Raw genomic sequence first — 21,685 nt, 5'->3', positions numbered from 1 at the left:
TGTTTATTGGCAGTGCAAAATTCAGCAGGATGGCGGGGAAATTGCATCTTAACAGGCTGCGGAAGGTGTCCAGTGGCTGCGTGGGAGAATGTGAGGCTGTTCCAGGAACCTTCCAAGCGCTTTGAGAGACTTACTGGTCTGAAACCGTGGTGTCTCCTTCAATCTTGACTGTTTGCAAGGGGAACAGATTGAAGACTTCTCCCGCTGTGTTGGGCTGTCAGAAGGAGAGAGAAAAGTGACGCTTCCTGCTGCTCTAGAAGGGAAGTGAATCAGCAGGGGCCCTGGTTTCCTCCAAACTCTAATTATTGTCTGTTTCTGAGACTGTCTAATCCAACAGCCACACTTGTAAAATCTGAACTCCAGGGTCAGACACACAGAAGGGCAAGAGAACAGACCAAACCTGTATTAGTTCACAGAACTCCAATTCTTTATTAATCACAGCTTGCTCACAATGACATACAGGAAAATAGCACTAATGAAGAGTAAATATGCAGGCAGCAACCTTCAGGAGTTGGGAGTTGGGGGAGAAACGACTTCAAAACTGCGATAGGTACTCACGGTGGGTATTTGGTGATTCTCTTAGTTGGCACAAACGCCCTGCCTAGCCCCCTCGACTGCATCAGCCCTCACAGATGGAGTAAATTTTTTTTTTTTTAATAGGCAGGATTGCCTCACACTGGGGAAGAAAGACCAGCTTAAGTGAAAATCCGCAGTGTTTTTGATTGTGTTTGTGTGTGTGTTTGAATGCAACAACCAGCTCACAGTTTCCAAGTGGAAAAATATTCAGTAGCATCATGTACTTGTACTATAGGTAAGAGCTTAAAATGAACATCATCAATCATGGCATCCACAAATAAGCCACCTGACACATTAATTCATTCCATCAAAAGAACTTAAACTAGAGAATTAAGCCCACTTCATGAAAAGCGATTTCACAGCTGCTTGAACCATTTGGGTTGGGATCTGTGTTCAGCGCTTTAAAAGGTTCAGCTTTTTGCTTCTACCCAGATTGATCTCAGATCTGTCTTTTTCATCCATCCCTTTCTAAAGCCAAAGCACATTTGTAGCACATAATCCAGTAGAAGCAGAAGTAAATGCTACGAGTAGTGGTGTTACTTAGCCTGGTTTTGTAGTTTCTAGGCAGTTAGTAGATTATGAGCGAACAAACGTGGTGGTTTGCGTGGAGTTATAATACCTGTGATCTAAGTATGGCCTCAGTCAAGTCCAAAGATTATCAAGCTGTCTAGGTCATTAGGCAATGGTGGGTTTCTAGCACCAAAGACTGTCTACTAACCTCATTTCTCTGTTGGAATGTAAAGGGCAGGGAATGGAGTCAGACGTGGGGAGCTTCCAAAAGAACAGACCTAGCAAATTCATTTGAGTGGAAAGACACATCGAAAGCCTGTTACAGGGCATGTACGATTATGAAATAACTTGCATAATGCAATACTTGTATTTTTTAACAAAAATGTAAGTATTTACAAAATAAGATCCAAGGTATTTTTTAAACATCAAGCAAAACATTCTGCAAAGAGACCGCATTGATTTTTTTTTTTTATTTTTGATTCTGTTTTTTTGTTTTTTATAATGAGTTCTTTTTAAACCATGTCATACATTTCCCATACTGATATCGCATGATCCATTATAATATAGGCAGGGGGATTTACTAATGGTGGGGCGTGCCATACCCTCCGTCGCTTCAGCCAGACAGTTCGACCTGCAGCTCCTTGTTCCTGCGCACCTCCGCCGCATGCCTCTCCTGGAAAACACCAGAGGGAGGAGAGACGTCATGCGCCTCGCCGGGTCCACAGAGAAGGAGAGCCCGCCCACTAATTTACATACTCTGCGCTTGACAGAAAGTAGCTCCTCCTCCCCCAACCTCAGCTCCTTCCCATTTAGTGTCTACCTTTAGGAGACAACGTCCTCATTTCACAAGAAAGTAAAACATGGAACCCAGTAAGCATCTTGTCACAGAAGATCATGGAAGACTAATGGTGTCTATAAAAAACTATCCATGTTTTTGATGAAAATAGTGATCAAAAGATCACATGATTAAGACAATTTTCTTTTTCATTTTTTTCTTTTTTGATTGAGAGAATTTTGACTCTCAGGACTGTCTAAGTCTAGAGAACAGCAATAAAATGCCATACTGTCTCCTCTGTCTTTTAAAAAATTTGCCATTGTATTTGATTAAAATAATGACAAAACGATCATATGGTTAAGAGAATTTTGACTATTAGGACTACTGTATAAATCATCAGAATAGCAATAAAATAGCACACTGTTTTCTCTATTATTTTTGACGGTCTTTTTCCTTTTCTCTAACACTTTAAGGGATTTATAATTGACAATGGACACTTTGGGAACATGAGATGTAGGAAGAAGACCCTATGTATGCTTCCTAAATTCTTAACTTCTAATCAGTCTTTCAAAACTTGAGTCCTCCAAATGATCTCCCCAACCTTACCCTCTACCCTTTTCCTACACCTACTTGATCTCTTAGTTTAATGGAATTGTCATGAGATTTTCAATTGTTGAGATTCCTAGTCTTTCATCTCCATCCGTCAGGAGAAGACTCTTTAAATCCCTGTAGTGGTTGTCTCTTTCTTCATGAAGATTTTCATGAGACTGAAAACTATCTCACTTCTCATTTGTAAATGTGCATAAATCGTCTCTTTCATGGGGCAGCCATTTTATTCTAACCTGTACTTTGGGCATTGCTGCTGGCAGGCCAGGGCTAGCAAATGCTAGCAAATTTGCTAGCATTGCTGCTAAGGCCAGGGCTGTACTTTTTCAGTTTTGTTCCATCTGCAGGGCCCAGCAGAGTGTTTTGCATATAGTATATGATCAATGAATGTTTGTTTACATGAGAAACTGAGCTACTAAACTTATTAAACTTTCTGAGGAGGGAGTTGATAGGCAATGCTATTTTTAGTGGAATGCTATTTTTAGTACATCATTCTTCTGAGCACATGATTTTGCCTATTATTGTTTATTTTCTAAGTTATGTCTGACTCTTTTGGGACCCTGAGGACTGTAGCCCACCAGGCTCCTCTGTCCATGAGATTTTCCAGGCAAGAATACTGGAGTGCATTGCTATTTCCTTCTCCAGGGAATCTTCTTGAAACAGGGATTGAACCCACATTTCCTGCATTGGCAGGGGGATTCTTTATCACTGAGCCACTGGGGAAGCTCCTTGTGCATTATAGGGGCTAACTAAGTGTTGGTAGGTATAACTAATATTCTAAGCAGAAAAATAAATGGTGATAATAATTAGTATTTTTCAATTTTAATTTAGCCCCTTGCCTATTATAGGAGCTAAATGTTTATTAAATTGAAATTTAAAATGATAATTATTATTATTATTTATTTTCTATTTAGAATATTATTTATATTGCTATTTCCCCCCTGTAGCTCCAGAAATTTCTTGTAGCTCTACAAATTCCTTTAGTTTAGGGATTTAGTTGACCAGCCATAAAGTAAATCTTATCATTAAGCTCTATTGATCTCAAGAAGTCTTTGCTTATAGATTCTTTCTAATACTCAGCATTTACTAGTCACTTAACATGTACCAGTCCTGTATAAGCACAGATTTTACCTGTATTAATTCCCTTGATTGTCACAACAATCCTGTGATGGAGACTATGATGGCTCCCATTGTACAGATGAAGAAATTGAGGCACAAAAAGACTAAGTCACTTGCCCAAGATCACATAACCAACAAGCATCAGAGCTGAGACTTAAACTCAGAGAGCCTGGCTCTGCAGCCAACCCCACCCCTCAACCACTGCTATGTAGTCTTAGTGTGAGTGCACAGAGAAAATTTCATAGTTTTGTGGAAAAAATGTGTCTTTTCAAATGTAGGTTCTGGGAGAAAAGGCATATATATAGCCATACACTTCCTTCAAAAATAGAGAATTACAGTAAGCAGCAAGTTGATTCTAGAGAAAGAGTTTAAAAGCAATTTTTTGTAATTGGTTTAAATGAGCTTTTTGTCTGCATTCAAAAGCCATGAAGAGAAGGGGAAAAAAGCATGCATAAAGAAATCATATCCTGTTTGGAAATGTCACAGGGGAATTAGCATGGATGCAGCTGACTCTTCCTTCTTTTTGTTTTGCTCTGATGAGGAAAAAGATGCTGTAAAATCTTTTTCTCATGCAGGAAGAAACTAATTAGTAAGAGCTCAGTTCTGACAAAAATTGAGAAAAAGCCCAGACCATCACTATGCTAGGAAAAAAACCAGCTTCAAGTCTAAAGATTCAGGTAAACCCAAATTTACAATATAACAGGAAAGATTATAATTAGTATTATTAGGCTACTTTGGAGCACACTTCTTACTCAACTTAAAAAATTAGTTGTAAAGAAATAGATTTTGCCATAGGAGAGAACAAATATAATCTGTGAACTGAAAAAATAAAAACAGGAAATTTAAATGCTGTGCTCCGAGGAAAAATATTGTTTATTTTCAGGTATTTTAGTAAGTCTGTTATTTGAAAATTTTATATTCAAATCATCAAATATATACTTAAAATTGTAATGCAATTCCATGTAAAAATAAGGAAGAATCAAATAGACATATGCAGTGGGCTTGTCATTTTCAGCATAGTCTGTTTTTTCAATCAGCAAAATGTTGGTAATTGTCTACAAGACCTTCTAGAACTAACACCCCCAAAAGATGTCCTTTTCATCATAGGGGACTGGAATGCAAAAGTAGGAAGTCAAGAGATACCTGGAGTAACAGGCAAATTTGGTCTTGGAGTACAAAATGAAGCAGGGCAAAGGCCAACAGAGTTTTGCCAAGAGAATGCACTGGTCATAGCAAACACCCTCTTCCAATAGCACAAGAGAAGACTCTACACATGAACATCACCAGATGTTCAATACCAAAATCAGATTGATTATATTCTTTGTAGCCAAAGATGGAGAAGCTCTATACAATCAGCAGGAACCAGACCAGGAGCTGACTGTGGCTCAGATCACGAACTCCTTATTGCCAAATTCAGACTTAAACTGAAGAAAGTAGGGAAAACCATTAGACCATTCAGGTATGACCTAAATCAAATCCCTTATGATTATACAGTGCAAGTGACAAATAGATTCAGGGGATTAGATCTGATAAAGATTTCTGTCATTATACAGGAGGCAGTAATCAAGACTATTCCCAAGAAAAAGAAATGCAAAAAGGCAAAATGGTTGCTGAGGAAGCCTTACAAATAGCTGAGAAAAGAAGAGAAGCTAAAGGCAAAGGAGAAAAGGAAAGATATACCCATTTGGTAATTGTCAGAAGACCTTAAATCAGAGGTTACTTAAGCAACTGTGATACTCTGAGAAAGCTCATCAAAAGGTCAAGTCTATTCTTTGATAATATTCATTTCATTATTGAGCTTGTCATACTTGCCAGGCATTGTCAGACACACTGGGTTAGACAGACTGAAACAGATCTAAAATTACAATGTTCTCTGCAATTTATCCCCTCCCTCCCATCAATATAATAGTGTTTTACCATGGAATGCAACTATTCCTTTGATATGAAAAATGTGTAAAAGGTAGTTTTAGGAAAAATTCTGATTCTGTGGAGAAAATGTGATTAGAGAGGTTTCTGTACTGGAAGCTAAGAAATGTGAGGTTTGGGTTTTTTTTTTTTGGTTGTTCTTTTTTTTTAACCTTTTAATATCCCTTTTCCTTTCTAGTTATCAAATTTAAACAAGCACTTGAACTAGATGACCTAGTGTATCAATTAGAATCCATGAAATCCTATTATGTGAATATTTAACTGCAAGATGAGATATCATCAGAATCCTTCTCTTTAATAATAACTAAGAGGGGTCAGGATGAGTCAGGAGGGAAGGAAAGTATTTTCATTCTTGAAGATGATGCTGAACTAGGAGCACTATAAACTTCCAATGCTGCTGCCAGTCTGCTTACTGTGCAGAGTTGGCACAAGTTAGTTTTAACTTAGCATAAACGTTCGGAGTCAGAGAGACTTGGTCAGACTCCGATGTCCTTAGCTTTGTAATCTTGACTAAATGGCTTGATTTCTCTAAGGACTGGGTTCCTTAGATGTGAAATGGGGATGATTACAGGATTTCCTTCTGGAATTAAATTCCATAGTATGTGCCAAATACCTGACTTACGATGAGAAATCAATGAAGGATAGTTTTAATCCTCTTTTTCCTTTCATGATTCATTTATCAGACATATTCCGCAGGAAATAGTTACACAGATGTCACTTGTGAGTCAGAATGACAACCCACCCCACCACCAAAACCCAAATATCAGATAAGAAGGATGAAAGGTTACAATAAATGGAAATTGATAATGGTTGAAATCTCTACCTAAACAGTTATCTGTTATCAAAATTATCTCTGAGATAAAAAATCAAAGAATCTTACTCTCTTAAAAAACTTTTTATCTTTTTAAACTAAGTCATATTAGTAACTCCGTTATCACTAAAATAGTAACTATAATGCTTTCACTTGACCTTTCATCCATTGTTAGAGGTGAAAGTATCAATTATATTGAAACAGTGTTTCATTTCTTTACTTTGTGGTTGAATAAGGTATAGTAGTTGTCAAGGAAGTCTGTTTTCTTTTCTTTTTTTCTTTCACTTTTTTCTTTTTTTTCTTTCACTCCTAAACACCTAAAACTCCTTCAGTATTTGTTACAAAGTTTCAGGCTGGGAGGTCTTGGCATTGACTAGTGAATGACTCAGTAAAATTTTGAAACCAAGACGTTTTACAAATTGGCTTAAGAGAAGATTTCAACAAGATTCATTAGAAATCCTCTTAAATGACCTGCTAGGTTAGTTAGTATTCCCCATTCCCTTCATGTTCCTCATCCTATCTCCTAAATCTAGCTATCATCTACATTGTGTTGTTTGGTTGCTAAGTCATGTCTGACTCTTTTGCAACCCCATGGACTGTAGCCTGTCAGGCTCCTCTGTCCATGGGATTTCCCAGGCAAGAATACTGAAGTGGGTTGCTATTTCCTTTCTAGGAGATCTTCCAGATCCATGGGTTGAACCCACATCTCCTCCAATGCAGGCAGATTCTTTACCGCTGAGTCATCAGGGAAGTCTTAATGAATATATGTATTGTTAAAATGATTAGACCTGCCTTAACTGATTTTTCATGATTAACTATTCACTTAAGTTCCTGGTTGGGTTTGATAACAAAGCTGCTACTACTCATGATGCCCAATGTGTCAAACAGTGAACTTTCTGAGGGATATAGTCTAGTGCATGAGGGGAAGAAAGAAGTGTTGGGTGAGGGAAAAAGAGTCTCTTATCCTCTCTGCATGGTGTTCCCCCTCCCCCTCTTTTTTAGAAATAGAAATTCAAAGAATAAGAACATTTTCAATTTCACCTCAGTGTTTGTCCTAATCCCCAGGTAACATTATTGTGTCCTGGGCATGACTGTTTATATCAATTTGAGTGACAAAAACATATCAGCCTACTGTAAGTCTTTGTGGCACAGATATCTTTTTGTCCACAGCCTCCTCATTTGACTCTTTTCTGTGTAAGTGGGAGCCTTAAGATGTAGTGCTAAGGAAAGAGAAATGGAAACTTAGAAGGCGAGTAACATTCAAAACTGTACTGAGCACAAAGCTAATATGTGTCATAATATGTGTTTGGTAAATGTAGCATCATTACAACTACATTTATTATCATTAGTAATTCTTAACCTAATGATTAATAGTCATGAGGATAAGTTCTCATATAGGAGATGGTGGAAATTGTGGGAGGCAGGAGGAATCCTGGGAAAAGAACGAGAGAAGAGGGACCATGAGCTAAATTATGTATGCATGCATTGATGTGTATGTATGTATTCAAAAATATTTGTGCAGTTCTTCCTCTGTGTCAAGCAATAGTCTAGGTGCTGTGTGTTCAGTGGTGAACCATATAGACACAGTATTTCCCTACATATTACTTACATGTTGGTGATTTTATATTTTTATGGTTGCTCATTTATTCAATAAACAAATAGTAATATATGTTAAAAAAAGTGTAACATTATTCTTTGAAGGAAGAAAGAACACTTTTATGGAACAAAGATGAAAATATTTCAAGATAACTTATGACAACAAAATAAAACATTTAAGAAGCCTTTAACTCAGAGTTTCTTAACTCTGGCTAAATGCAAGTGTCTACTTTGTTGTTCAGACACTAAGTCATGTCTGACTCTTTGCGACCCCATGGATTGCAGCATGCCAGGCTGGCTTCCCTTTCCCTGTCTCCCAGAGTTTGCTCATGTCCATTGAGTTGGTGATGCCATCCAACCAATGTCTCCTGGTAAGCTTTGAAAATAATGCTGATCTCTGGGTTCTGCCCCAGATGATTACATCAGAAGCTCTCATTTAAAAGAGCTCTTCAGGAGGTTCTAAGGTGCAGCTGGAACTGCTTTTGTTTTAGGCTTTCAGCTAAAGGCTTTGAGGGGCTTCCCTAGTGGTAAATAATCCTCCTGACAATGCAGGAGACGCAAGAGACGTGAGTTGGATCCCTTGCTCAGGAAGATCACCTGGAGAAGGAAATGGAAACCCACTCCAGTATTCTTGCCTGGAAAATCCCATGGACAGAGGAGCCTGGCGGCCTACAGTCCATGGAGTTGCAAAGAGTCGGACACAACTGAGCAACTGAACATGAGCTTTATAAAGGCTCTGAGCTAACGTGGCTGGGACTCTGAGAGGCTTGTGGGAATTTATGAGGGAAGGACATGGAGGACACTGTTGTAGCCACCACTGAGGGACAGGCTCTGTTCATACACTCAGTTCACTTCACTAAGGAGGAGGGGGCTGAAGGCTGGGTGGGAGGCAGATTGTTGCAAAACCTCATGTGGAATTTCATCATGTCTCTTGGCTAATTGGTAGGGCCAGGGAAGACTGTCAAAACGGTGGGCAATTAAAATGTATAAAAGACACTTAGTGTGGTCACTTCATGACAACTTACTAAGAGGTGCCATTTCAGTAATGACCATCTTTTGATGTGGGAGATTCCAGAAGAGCTTATGTTATATTGGCAGTTTCATACAGTTTCAGTATTATTATTGACCCTCTTTTTAATTCTAACTTCACTGTAGTAATTTCATTCAGACAAAAGGCTAGCTTTTGGCCATAATGAAAGTAGTTTTAGTATATACAAACATATATACCATATGCAAACAAAAAACAGTGTATTTAAAATACATCAAATGGAAGTAAGTTTGGTATTCTCTAAGGAGTATCTCCACTTTACTGAGAAGATAACAGATCTTGGCTGTCACTGGTCAGAGGTTCTATTAGATTTAAAAAGTGTCACTAGCTGTGGAATAAGGGAAAATGTGGCCCTACAGATGATGTGAGCTGCACAATTTAGCACAAGATAGAAAGCTGTCAGCTGAGATTTATATCAAAACAGACTACAAACCACTAGTTCTCAGACCTGGCTGTGTACTAGAATCATCTGGAGAGTTAAAAAAAAATATGGTTGCTTGAGTCCCACCCATGGAGATTCTGCAGCTTGATGTAAATATTAAGAATTCCATGGGCTGAATATTTACAGGACAAATTGTATGTATTCTTGCATATATGTATGAACGTATGTATGTATGTATGGAGAAGCCTGATTCTGGGTGAGAGTGGTAAGAGAGAAAAAGGAGCTGGTGGAAGGGGGTGGGTGGGTGAAGATAAATATGCAGAGAAAAATAAATTGCCCATTAAAAACCAACACTTCTGGAAATACTAGTTAAATATGCAAATTTTATGACCTCTTTTACAATTGAAATCAAGAAGGATGTGCTGTGTGTTTGAGTGTGTGTAATTTTAAAAAAACAGTAATGCTCCTGGATTGCCATGGAGTGAGATAAATCTTGCACTGGAGATTAGAGGTCTAACTGCCAATCCTGGATAAGATCAGCATGCCCCACTCCTAACAATGCCATTTTATTTTATTTTTTAGGGCCTAGGATGAGAGATGAAGGTTGATTCACAATTATCCTGAATAAAAGATATTATAGTTCTGAGAGAACAATTTCCAGAGGATTTTCAGTACTGCTCATCCTGACTTATGGGGATGGCAATCATATATTCAGACTGCTGAGAAGAAAAATACCAGGGTGCCAGATCTGTAGGTAATGAACTTCCTCTACTGGTTTTCCATGTTTTTTTTTTTTTGAAAGTCGCTCACTTGTGTCCGACTCTTTGAGAGCTCATGGACTATCCATTTCATGGAATTCTCCAGGCCAGAATACTGGAGTGGGTAGCCTTTCCCTTCTCCAGGGGATCTTCCCAACCCAGGGATCGAACCCAGGTCTCCACATGCAGGTGGATTCTTTACCAACTGAGCCACAAGGGAAGCCCAGTTTTCCACATAGATTTTCCTACCTGGGCTTTCCACTATTCATAAATATTCTGTCCTCTTTTGACAAATATATTTTTCCAAATGTATGGAAACATGTCCAAATATATTTTGACCATAAGTTACATATTTAATATTATATATTAATTAAACATTAGACAAAATATTAAATACATTATTTTATATTATTTTTATAATATATTATTTTTAAAATATTCATTATATTATTATGTATTATTGTTTATATGAAATAGTTAACATTTTCAATTTAATATTTTTCCAGTAGGTGAGTTTCTAAGATTTGTACTGAAGCCTTTTATACATTTGAAAAGCAGTGATCGACCTCCCTCAGTTTATTCACTACTGGAAAACCTGAAAGAATTCCACCTGTAAGTCACACTTATATTCCTCAACCACACTGCAGAGCGGGAGACCCTGCCTATGGGGTTAGGTGCCTTCCGCACCTGCAGCAGTTTGATTAAGTCTCTGATGCCGGGTATCTGAGAATTCACTCGCTGTGTGTTGCATATGAATGTGCATCTGCTTGGTTCTCTGTTACGATTACCTTTTCCTGCAGACGTTCAATAATAGCAGCTAGATTCGCCTCACGGTTTTCCTTGATTTGTTCCATCTTCAGGATCAGCTTCTCCTCTGCCATCTTGCTGAAGTTGTTGTTCTCCTCCAAAGCCTTCTGGAGGACCTCTCGCTCATGTTCCCGCTTCTCCGCCAGTTGTTTCAGCACCTGAGCCTCCTGAGACTGGGGAAGAGAGACATCCATCTCAGAACCATCACAGCCATCTCAGAACCACCCAGACAGAAACCTGGCAGAACAACGGTCCACTGATTCAAAAGAGCATTCTTTTCAAATGAATAGTACTTCTAGCCTTGAGCATTATTGTCAATTCCCTTCTCATCTTCATGCCTTTGAGTTTTCTATAGAACACGTGAGTTGGGAAAAGTGGTGAGCTGAATTTTCAGCTGTGAATCTTTTGGACAGACTTTTAAAGAAGCATTTAACCCTGCTGGAAGAGTTCTTGTTTTTGTTTTAATGAGTTGCTGCTAAGCATTTATGCAACAGGGAATACAGTAATCAATCAGTGGATGACAACATCCATGAAAGCCTGGGGAAACTAGGTGAGGATTGGGGCAAGTTCCCATCTTTTCCCTGCCTCACTGTTTTTGATCAGCTGCAGGCTCCACCCTGCAATGAGCCTTTCAACATTCCTCAGTAAAATTGTCAAATTCACTTTGTTGTTTTATTCTGCACCTACACGCACCCTTTCTTTCCCTGCACCAAACAGTCTTTGGTGACTTGTGAATACTGCAAACTTCATGGCCATGTGGCCACAGACAACAAAAAGTTCTTTTATGGACCCGTTTTGAACACGCCAAGGCCACGTGGGTCATCTTTGAAACCCTGAGATTGCTCAGGGATTACAGAAGAATCATCAGAGCCCTGTGTACCCCACTCCCTCACACCCCCACATTCTGTGCACTGTAATTCTCCTGCAGCATCAGGAAGCTGAATGGTTTTGTATGTTAACAATTACAGGGGTGCTTGGTAAATACGCAGAGGCCTAGTATCTACCTCAAGATTCTAACTCTGTGGTTCTTTGGTGAGACCCAGGGATCTGTATTTTTGATCAGCATCCCCTGTGATTGTAATGCTGGCAGTTCAGTCTACTTTTTGAAAAACACACTGGCATGGGCTTTGGTGTCAGGCCTGTGTTTAAAAGTCCTATGTTGGTTGCCCTGGATATATTAACATCTTTCCACCTTCATCTTTTCCTCCACAATCAAGCAGCTAAGAGAAGCCTTACCCAAGACTGAACTATCCAGGTTTAAGATTAAATTATTATACATCCATCATTCTGGGATAATTCCTTGGGATCAGCTGGTCCTCTGAGGTGAGCCTTCATAGGAATAATTGTACATGTGAATATCTAAACAATGGTAGATCAAAAATATTCCATGGGCTAAGTATTGATTACCATTAAAAACATTAATAGATATTTCAGTTGATGGGAGTGGTTGTGGGACCTTACTGGAGAGATCTTGATATATAAAAAATTTGAAGTCTGAGAGGGGAAGAAACTTCTCTTTAGATAAAATTCTACAGGAATAGTAGAATCATATAACCTTAGGAGTCTTTGTGGATGTGTTTATTCTGACGTTTACCAGGAATATATCTAGTGACTCACTGGAGATTAAACAGACAGTTTTGGGACTAGCCCCACTTCTTTTTGTTTTAACCCCATAGTAGTTTCATTGACATCTTCAGTAGACCCAATTTCCTTCTTTCTTTGTTACAGCTTACAAAAATCTAATATGAAAAATGATAAAAATATGAATCGAAATTCAAGATCTAATGGAACTCTTCTGGAAGAAACAAAAAATATTTTCTAGTTTATTCATCCTCCTGCTTCTAGGTGGGACTATTGGTAAAACATTCTGCATTGATTTTGCTTATCTCTTGCTACCAGGATTACAGAACTGTGACATGGGGCAAGGGAGACTGGCTAAACGTGTGTGTGTTTCAAGTTTCTCTCTGAGAAAAGTCTTCATGGGATGATTATTATTATTTGCATACTGGTAAAGATAGTACCTATTTCATAGGACTCTTTGCCAGCATCAAATGAAATAATGTTTGCAAAGTATTCAGCACAGGGTCTCATATCAAGTAAGTGCTGAGGACATGGCAGCCATTATTATTGAAAGTAAAACTCAAAACACACTTGTGACTGGAGCTGATGGCAGCTGAGCTTCCTGCTACAACTAAACTCAAATGTAGAATCTCGGTCATCTCACATGTGCAGGATATTTGTTCGAATTCCCCTGGTTATTGCCAGTTAGTGGAGTCAGTGTCCTCATGGTGCCAGTCAGCCCTTCCCTGACTCCTTTGTCTGCTAGTACACTGAACGGGGCTGCATTGATAGAAATTGTCACAGTTAAGGAAACATCACAAAAAAGTGAGAGGAAATGACTTGGACTTTTCATTTCAGAAAGTTCATTCCATCTATATAACCTCCAGTCCAGAAAACCTTGTAGAGGGAAAGAAGTCTGGGTTATCACAAAACTAGGGTGCAATGTATCCAAGAATTAGAGATAAGTTTAGGGCCTCACATTTCTCTTGTATGGGGCAGAAAACCATGTGGCAGCTTCAGGAAACCAAAGAAAACCAAATCAACCAAGATAAAGCAAAACAAAGCTTAACTTTTCAAAATCTGCTACAGCAGTGCTTTTAGATTGTTTTCTCTGACAACAAAGTCTATCAGCCAAGGCTGCTGAAGGCAGTAGATATGTGAACCTTCTGCTCAGTGAGTTAGTAAGTTCCTTTCCCCTCCACCTCCTCCCATAGATCAGAGCTTCCAGCGCTGCCCAGAGAGGGTCTACCTGGACTTCTTTGTGTCCATTTCTCATGAAGAGAGTTACCACAGACAGGTATCAAGAGGCAAATGTGTCATTTCTAGTTTTAATAGTAATTAAGAGGCAATTGCATCATTTTTAAATTTCAGATGCTTAAGTTTGGAACTTTGCAAAATTGCATTGTAGGTTGAGGTTTATAGTTGCACTTTTACTTTTCTTTTATGAAAGAGTTGAAAGCAGCCAGGAGACAGCAGGGGAACAGGATGGAGAAGGGAAGGCTTTGGCATTAAAAGGGTAGTAGAGCAACACATTCTTTTTCAACTCTGTTACAGGCATGGGACACATTTGGTCTGTGTGAACACACTTTCCCACGGGGCCCATGAACAGTAATGGAGGGAGGCTTATTGCCCTGAGAGGAGTGTGGCATTTGGCTCAGTCTGAAATGCCTCAATTAACAGTGTTAGTACTTTTGCAGTCCTTGGGGCTAAATGAGATTACCCAGCCTAGGTGTCAAATGCATTTCTTTAGTTCAGTTAATGGGGTGAAGCAGCAACAGAAGGTAGAATAGAGCGTTCTCATGTGAGGCTGCTGCTAAATGGAGACATGCCAAGCTGGGCCAGGCGACCCTTCAGGCCCGCTCACTTCTGTGGGGCTGTTCCTTACGCCCTGGAGGGGTTGTTATAGCCACCATTGCCTCCACTGAGGTGTTCGTAGGACCTCATAATTATATATGTTTCAAATATAGGATGAGAAGATTATGGAGAGAATTCCTCACTGAGAAAATGTCTTTCTCCCTATTTTGATCCTTCCTCATAAATACTCAACTCTTAAATTCTTCCATGGAGCTAACAAACCTGAGGGCCTCAAGCTCAGTTTCTAAGATTTCTGGAACTGCATTTCTGCAGAAAGTCATAATTCTTCCTTCTTACAAAGCCCGGCATTCAGATATCACTGCCTATAACTTCTCTAACTTTATTCCTGGGGATAAATAGCTTCTCTCATGAATATAGCTTAATCTCTCAGTCACAGCCTTGCTGGTTCTGATTCTAACATTTCTATCAAGGAGAAACTAAGCATTTAGTCCAGAGAACTGCCCTAAAACATGACATGAAATGAGTGTGAGGACCGAGTACACAGAAGTGGAAGCACTTTCCTTAATTTCAGTAGAAGTAAGGATTTTGCTACATGGTTGAGTGTGTGTGGGGGTGCTCAGTCACTTCAGTCATGTCTGACTCTTTGCATGCAACCCTATGGACTATAGCCCACAGGCTCCTCTGTCCATGGGGATTCATTAGGCAAGAATACTGGAATGGGTTGCCATTCTCTCCTCCATGGGGAATGGCAACCCATCTTCCCAGCCCACAGATCGAACACACGTCTCATGTCTCCTGCATTGGCAGGTGGGCTATTTACCACTGGTGCCCCTGGGAAGCCCTGGTTGAGTGGGTATTCTTGTTTCATTTCTCGCTTGAGCACATTAGCAGAAAGGAATCTTGATTGCCTGATGGGGAAGCTGGAGAAGTGGGATTTGTTGAAAGTTGTTAAAAATAAATTGCTTAAGGAAAAAAGATCTGACCCTGGAGAAACATTTCTGAATAGCATGTACCTAATGTTGAAGGTCACAGAATTTTGGAAATAGAAAATGAGGGCATGATAATGATCAGCTGGTATAATGCAAATGTCAAGGCAAAGTATTTATAGAACTAAGACATCCAGCATGACGTTCTGGGAGATGAAGGGACGGATGGTCTCCATATTGCTATTGTGATAGTGGAGGCTCGTTAATGATGAACGGCCTATTCAAGGCATAAACTTCCTCACACTGAACTCGGTACCACTGAAATAATTACAAGAGAGGTATGTGAAGGGAAAAATAATGAGATAGTGAGCAGAGATATTGTACATTTAGGAACACTTTAACTATATAATTTTCCAAAGAGGTTCATTACCATTTCTTATATTACTGAGTATAAGCATTTAATTACTACATAAATGAAATGAAAGATAAATTTGAGTTAAGTGGTATAATAAAACTCATTTTACTTTGTGTACACAGAGGAGATTTAAAGCCATAGTTTAGAGAATGCTAGTGTCTATCTCTACATGTTCTGAAGTAAACATATTCTAACTCGTTATGTTCTTGCCCCCTTGCATCATTGAGCTATATTATTATTCCTTGCCTTCTAGAACCATTTATCAGACATTAGATCATCCTAGTTCTTAAGTGGTAGTTCTTAAGTGGTAGTAGGTTAGAGGATGTGTATCTAATTATTTGCTTTTCCTATTAACATTGAAAAAACAGTATTAACCCAGCTAAAGTCACAAATAAAGCCTGGTTAAATATGATGATTGAATATAATTATGTAAAACAAGAGAGTTTACTATTTACTTTGTGTTGAAGAATCAGATGTATAAGATGAAATTTGAAATGATTAAAATTCAAAGACCTTTAGAATGAGCCCTTTGCCAGACTCTGTAATGCATTCACTGTGGTTAACTCCCAGGAAAAGAATCACAGAAGGTGGAGGGGGGCACTCTACATGGAGGGGATAACATGCATGAAGAGTCTGTAGGCCACGTGTCATGTTCTCTAAGGAGCAGAATGCTTCCTGAATGTTGAATTGTGAATAATCTAATCCTTTGACTCACAATCCATTGTTATACAAAGCACCCCCTCTTTTTGTGACTTCGACTTGAGTTGCTGTCTGCAATGTGAGATGCCCACAGACAGAAGAGGCAAACCTATCAGATTTGGTGACAAATAATCCACTTTGAGGCCATATTATTAAGAATAAGCAACACGACTTTCTTTCAGAGGTTCAGTGACTTCGGAGTTGATAATGCCGATATCGTCGGTGTGAGAGTGATAGCTTACTGGAGTGGCTGAGGAGCATTCTTTGTAATTTAATCTATGCTGTCATGAGATTTTATAATGTTATCCAATTCCTTAAATGTTCATCAATTTTTTATGATATTCATCTTTTTCAAGCTACTTTTAGTTAGGCTGAACTATTTATATATGTTACATATCAAACTGTTCTTATAGCATGATAACTGGTATTTTATAATGTTTAAAAATATTCATGAAATTTATGTAACATTTCAATATCTGTGTAAATGAGAAAATTTATAAAATCATGAGTTTACTAGATTGTCATCTCTGTGATGCTGGGAACTAGATATGTTTTTACACAAAAGTATCTCACACTTTCACAGTGCTTGTGGTATGCCTTTATGTGGAGTAACTCTTCTAAACCACCAGTAACTCCAGGATGTAGGTCCTATTGTTAGTTTCATTTTACAGATGGACAAAATAAAACAGAGAGAGGTTAGTGACTTGCCCAAGGTCACACAACTAGTAGGTGGTGAAACCAGGCTTTGAACAAAGGCATTCTCTTAACCATGTGTTCTTAACCATATAATGTTTTAAAAGATATTCTTAAACACTATGCTTGGCTTACAATAATCATATAATTTATTGTTTAAATTGAGATCCTTATGCAACTGAGACAATATTGATATCTGCACAGCAGGAATAAGCTGGAGTTGTCCTGGGCCAACTGGGACATAGGGTTGACCTAGCTCTGTTGCCTTTCACTAAATAAATGTTTGCTGTGTAAATAAATAAATGGATGGATGGATGGATGACTGAAGTGTTCATATCATTTCATCCATGTGGGTAAGCTGCTGGATGGAATATTTAACTTCAAATAATGAGATTTATGTTGACTTCATGAGGCAATGTGGTCTGATGGAGATGAAGACTGATTCTCAGAGATAATCAAAGAAGGAAGAAAAAAATCAGGAGAAGGACTTCTTCCCTTTATAATAACCTTCTATCAGCTCACTAACGGAGCATTAATTCTGGTTCAGAGGAACCTGATGGGAGGAGCATTTAATGTAGTGACCAGATGGTCAGTGCTGCCATAGTATCAACAGATGGAGGGAGGAGTTGGGGAAACTGCCAAAGCATTGAACACAAAGTGAATTTAAGCCCACAGGGAGATGCCCCAGAGGCAGCCCTCCAGCTCTAAATCCAGCAGTCTCCAGCAGCACAGCCTAGGTCACTGCTTCCCAGATGCGATCCCTTGACTCAGGTCCCAGGAGCAAATCTTTCAAGAGTACCAATGGAGGGGGAGTACCAATGAATATCAATGTTAATAGATCAGTCATGTCCAACTCTTCGTGACCCCATGGACTATAACTTTCCAGGCTCCTTTGTCCATGGGATTCTCCAGGCAAGATTATTGGAGCGGGTAGGGGACCTTCGCCACCCAGAGATCAAATCTGGGTCTCCTGCAGGCAGATCAAATCTGGGTCTCCTGCAGGCAGATTCTTTACTGTCTGAGCCACCAAGGAAGCCCAGTGGAGGGAGAGAGGTCTCATAGCCTTTTTGTTTTAAAGGCCATATCAAAACTCATATTTCACCTTTGTGTCTATATTTACTTTGAGGTAGAATTATGTCAGTGTAGTGAGTTAATGCTTATTTTATGATATTCAGTAATATTAATTGGTAGTTATAGATTGAAGGCAGGAGGAGAAAAGGACAACAGAGGATGAGATGGTTGGATGGCATCACCGACTCGATGGACATACGTTTGAGCAAGCTCTGGCAATTGGTGATGGACAAGGAAGCCTGGTGTGCTGCAGTTCACGGGGTCACAAAGAGTTGGACATGACTGAGTGACTGAACTGAACTGATAGATCGCTTTGATCATAACCATGACAAAAGGAATTGTTTAATACCTATTGAAATGTCCTGTTTGGCCGGTGGAATCTTTACAAACTTTTAGCTTGTAGGAAAGGAAATGAACTAGGGCAAAACAAATGTTGCTGGTCACTAGTTAGGTTGGACATCTGTGTATTTTTGAAAGCTTTCAGTGACTCCTCATTTCTCAGATAAAATGGAGTTTGAGCACCTAACTTGGCATTCAAGGCCCTCCACAATCTCACCTCACTACTCTCCAACTCCTTAACCAAGTCCACTAGCTCAAACGATTAGGTCTACCCACTGTCCTGGAAACAGACTTTCTGCACTCTCACCTCTGGGTATCCTTAGTTCTGGAACCATTCTTTACATCTAGAATGCTTTCATGTCTTCTCTATTTATCTAAAACTATTTTTCTAGTCACTCAGGTTTTAAAAGTAGACATTTCTCTGTAAAGATGCTGTGATTCACAAGGAATGAACTGGTTTTTATCTTTCTAATGACCTCCTTTTTCATTTGAAGTCAGTCTTTAAAAATGCTACCTTCTGACCTCAATTTCTACCATCTCCCCTTGCTCCTTCTGCTCTGCCATTCTGTCCTCTGTGTTATTTTCAGAACAGTCCTAGCAAATTGCTACCTCAGGACCTTTGCACTTGCTCTTCTCTTTACTTCAAATTCTGCCCCCAGAGAAGAGTCATGTGGCTTACTCCTTACCTTCCTGCCTTTTTTCAAATGTTCTCCCTCACTCCCTTCATGCTTCCTTTCAAATGTTCTCATATTCAAGAGGCCTTTTCTGACCACCTCATATGAAGAGCACTTTTCACCAGAGAACTACAATTCCCCTCTGTCCTCCATTATTTAGTACCATCTTATTGGGTTGGGCATGTGACCCAAGACAGGTCACTGAGACTCAGCTCTATAACTTTTGTTAGGACTATAAGGAAAGCTCTCTTTCTGCTGGAGTTGCTGATTTGTGAGAAAAATAATTTGGGACTGACTGAAATAATTCCTTGATATTGAAACCAATTCATTGCAGAAAGAAAAGAAAAATGTAAAAAGAAATATCGATCTCCTGGATCAAGCTGGTTTTTTAGTCCCATACTCTCTTCTGCTTTGGCTAGTTGGTATTTTGGTTATATGTTTGACCTTAGTTACTGAGATATATGCACTTGCTTTTTGAAGAGAATTAGAAGTTCTTCAAATGAGTGCTAATTAAGTCAGCACAACCCAATAGAAAAAAAAAATCAATTAATGATTTCTTAAGTTGGCACTTTCTGTTAATTAGTTACATTTTCTTCTAATTTCCACTACCAGGATATAATCTATATAATAATTTTTTGTCTTGCAAATTTTAATAAGAGCAGAAATGTGAAGGAATACTGATGTTTAAAGGGTTCCAAAGAACTTTTTCCCTGGGTGTCACAATGTTGAAAGATTACATTTGTAGATGTCTTTTAGTCACTCAGCCAATTTCTAGTTCAATTTAATTATTTAAATGTAAAAGTGTTGATAATTTATTGTCATCAGGGTACATGAATTTTACCATAATCAGTAATTAGTTAACTCAGGGAATTTTATGAGAATATCCAGTTAATTTTGGTCATCTCTGTGTTATTTTTCTTTTAATATTTTCCTTCTAATTAAATACGCCAGCAACACCTTAAACCATGATGTTGAATTTTCATCTCTAATTTTCAATTTCAGCTCAGTGAGTGACTTTGAATTCTAATCAAGTCATAGCATCCCTATATTTCAACCTATATCCTGTAACTATACCTGTTACCTATAGGATGCCAATGCTTTGGAGAACTTTAAATTACCCTTACTGTAACATGTTCTCTACTACTGTAGTTAGTTATTAATATCTGTTGGAGACAGACTTGAAGGACTGTAACTCAATACTTTAATTCAGTTTTACTATGAGAACAAAGTTATAAATGACAGCAAAAAGTCTGATAAATTTTTCTAAAACAACTTCCTATATATATATACATTTGGGTTAGTAGCTTAGTTTCCTCCTTTTGAAATCCAACTGTATAACAACAGCAATTGGTCAAATATGATAAATAATATGTAAAATACTCATTGGATGTTAAGAGAACTTCACGAGTAAAAACTGAAATTGTGATCAGGATTGACGCAATATAGGAAGACTTTCCAACTATAAAGGTTGAGACAAAAAGTAGTTTTGGGTTCAGAAAATTTAATCAAGGATTTACAATCTTTAAGTCTTGTTATTTGATGATATATGGCAACCCACTCCATACTCCTGCCTGGAGAACTCCATGGACAGAGGAGCCTGGATGGCTATAGTCCATAGAGTCTCAAAGGGTCTGATACAAGTGAAGTGACTTAGCACACATGCACAGGTGTGTGCATTTATGTGATTGTGTGTATATGTAGGTATATATAAGCACATAAACACACACACACATTTGGATTTGCTCTGCACTCCCTGTTAGAGAATTCAGGTTTTAGGAAAAGTGCTATCTTCATTTGCTTTGTAGGTATCCAACACAGAAGTGTTTAATTTATTGGCTGACTTTTTACAAACATCTAAATGAAATTTAAAATTATTATAAATGCCATTTCCAGTCACATCATAAGGTCATGAATGCACCATATTCTTAGTGATGTGGTTCTAAAAATGTACCATGAAAAGTCAGTGAAAAGTACAACATAGTAATTTCATTTGAATTAATCAAGAGCATCTTGATGGGATGGACTTCCATAATCACAAAACTGGTCCACCCATATTCAAGCATAATTTCCGTCTCTATGTACATAGTCCTTGGGGTTTCTGAATGTCTTCCATTTTTAATACCCTTGGCTTTTTTTATTCAGCTGATTGTGGAAAATTAAAGATTTAGTTCTGTAAGAAAAAGCTCTTGGATACAAATAAAGACCAATGGAAAAAAGAGAAAAAATGCCATTAAGGCTTAGATATGAGTGCAGGAAGATACTCATAGATTCCAGAGAGGGTACTGAGCTTGGATGAACCAACTTCAAGGACAGGGAGTGAAGCCTAGGGGACAGGGGCAAGCCCCTGGGGTGAACAGCATTTCTGGGCAGGAAACATCTCAGCGGGGGTATCTGGTGCTTTTTGGTTCTGAGGAAAACCATCCACCACGCAGACTCCAAGAGGGAGGGCTCACCACTTTGGCCCCTCGCCCCATGCAACCCCTGGAGGCATCTTATCTAAGGCTGTGCTTTCCTGACAGTGAGGATAGGCTAAGGCAGGGAGGCTTTTATCAAAAGCGACCAAGACAGAGAACGGGCTC

At 38.8% G+C, this 21,685-nt stretch overlaps 1 protein-coding gene across 1 annotated transcript in view; it reads right to left on the bottom strand.

Annotated features, from left to right (window-relative positions):
• Window positions 1-405: 405 nt before the first annotated feature.
• Window positions 406-21,685, bottom strand: part of STMN2 (stathmin 2) — a 56,100-nt gene continuing 34,820 nt past the window's right edge. Inside the window, exons 4-5 of the mRNA XM_061123542.1 lie at window positions 10,896-11,087; window positions 406-1,759 (exon numbers count right to left, since the gene is read on the bottom strand). Of these exons, the coding sequence (XP_060979525.1) occupies window positions 1,700-1,759; window positions 10,896-11,087 (252 nt within the window). The 3' untranslated portion in view covers window positions 406-1,699. The remainder of the gene's footprint in view (window positions 1,760-10,895; window positions 11,088-21,685) is intronic.

The sequence above is a fragment of the Dama dama genome, chromosome 21 (assembly GCF_033118175.1).
Source record: "Dama dama isolate Ldn47 chromosome 21, ASM3311817v1, whole genome shotgun sequence".
NCBI lineage: Eukaryota > Metazoa > Chordata > Mammalia > Artiodactyla > Cervidae > Dama > Dama dama.
The sequence above is the reverse complement of the archived record's forward strand: the minus strand, read 5'-3'. Positions and strand labels throughout refer to the sequence as shown.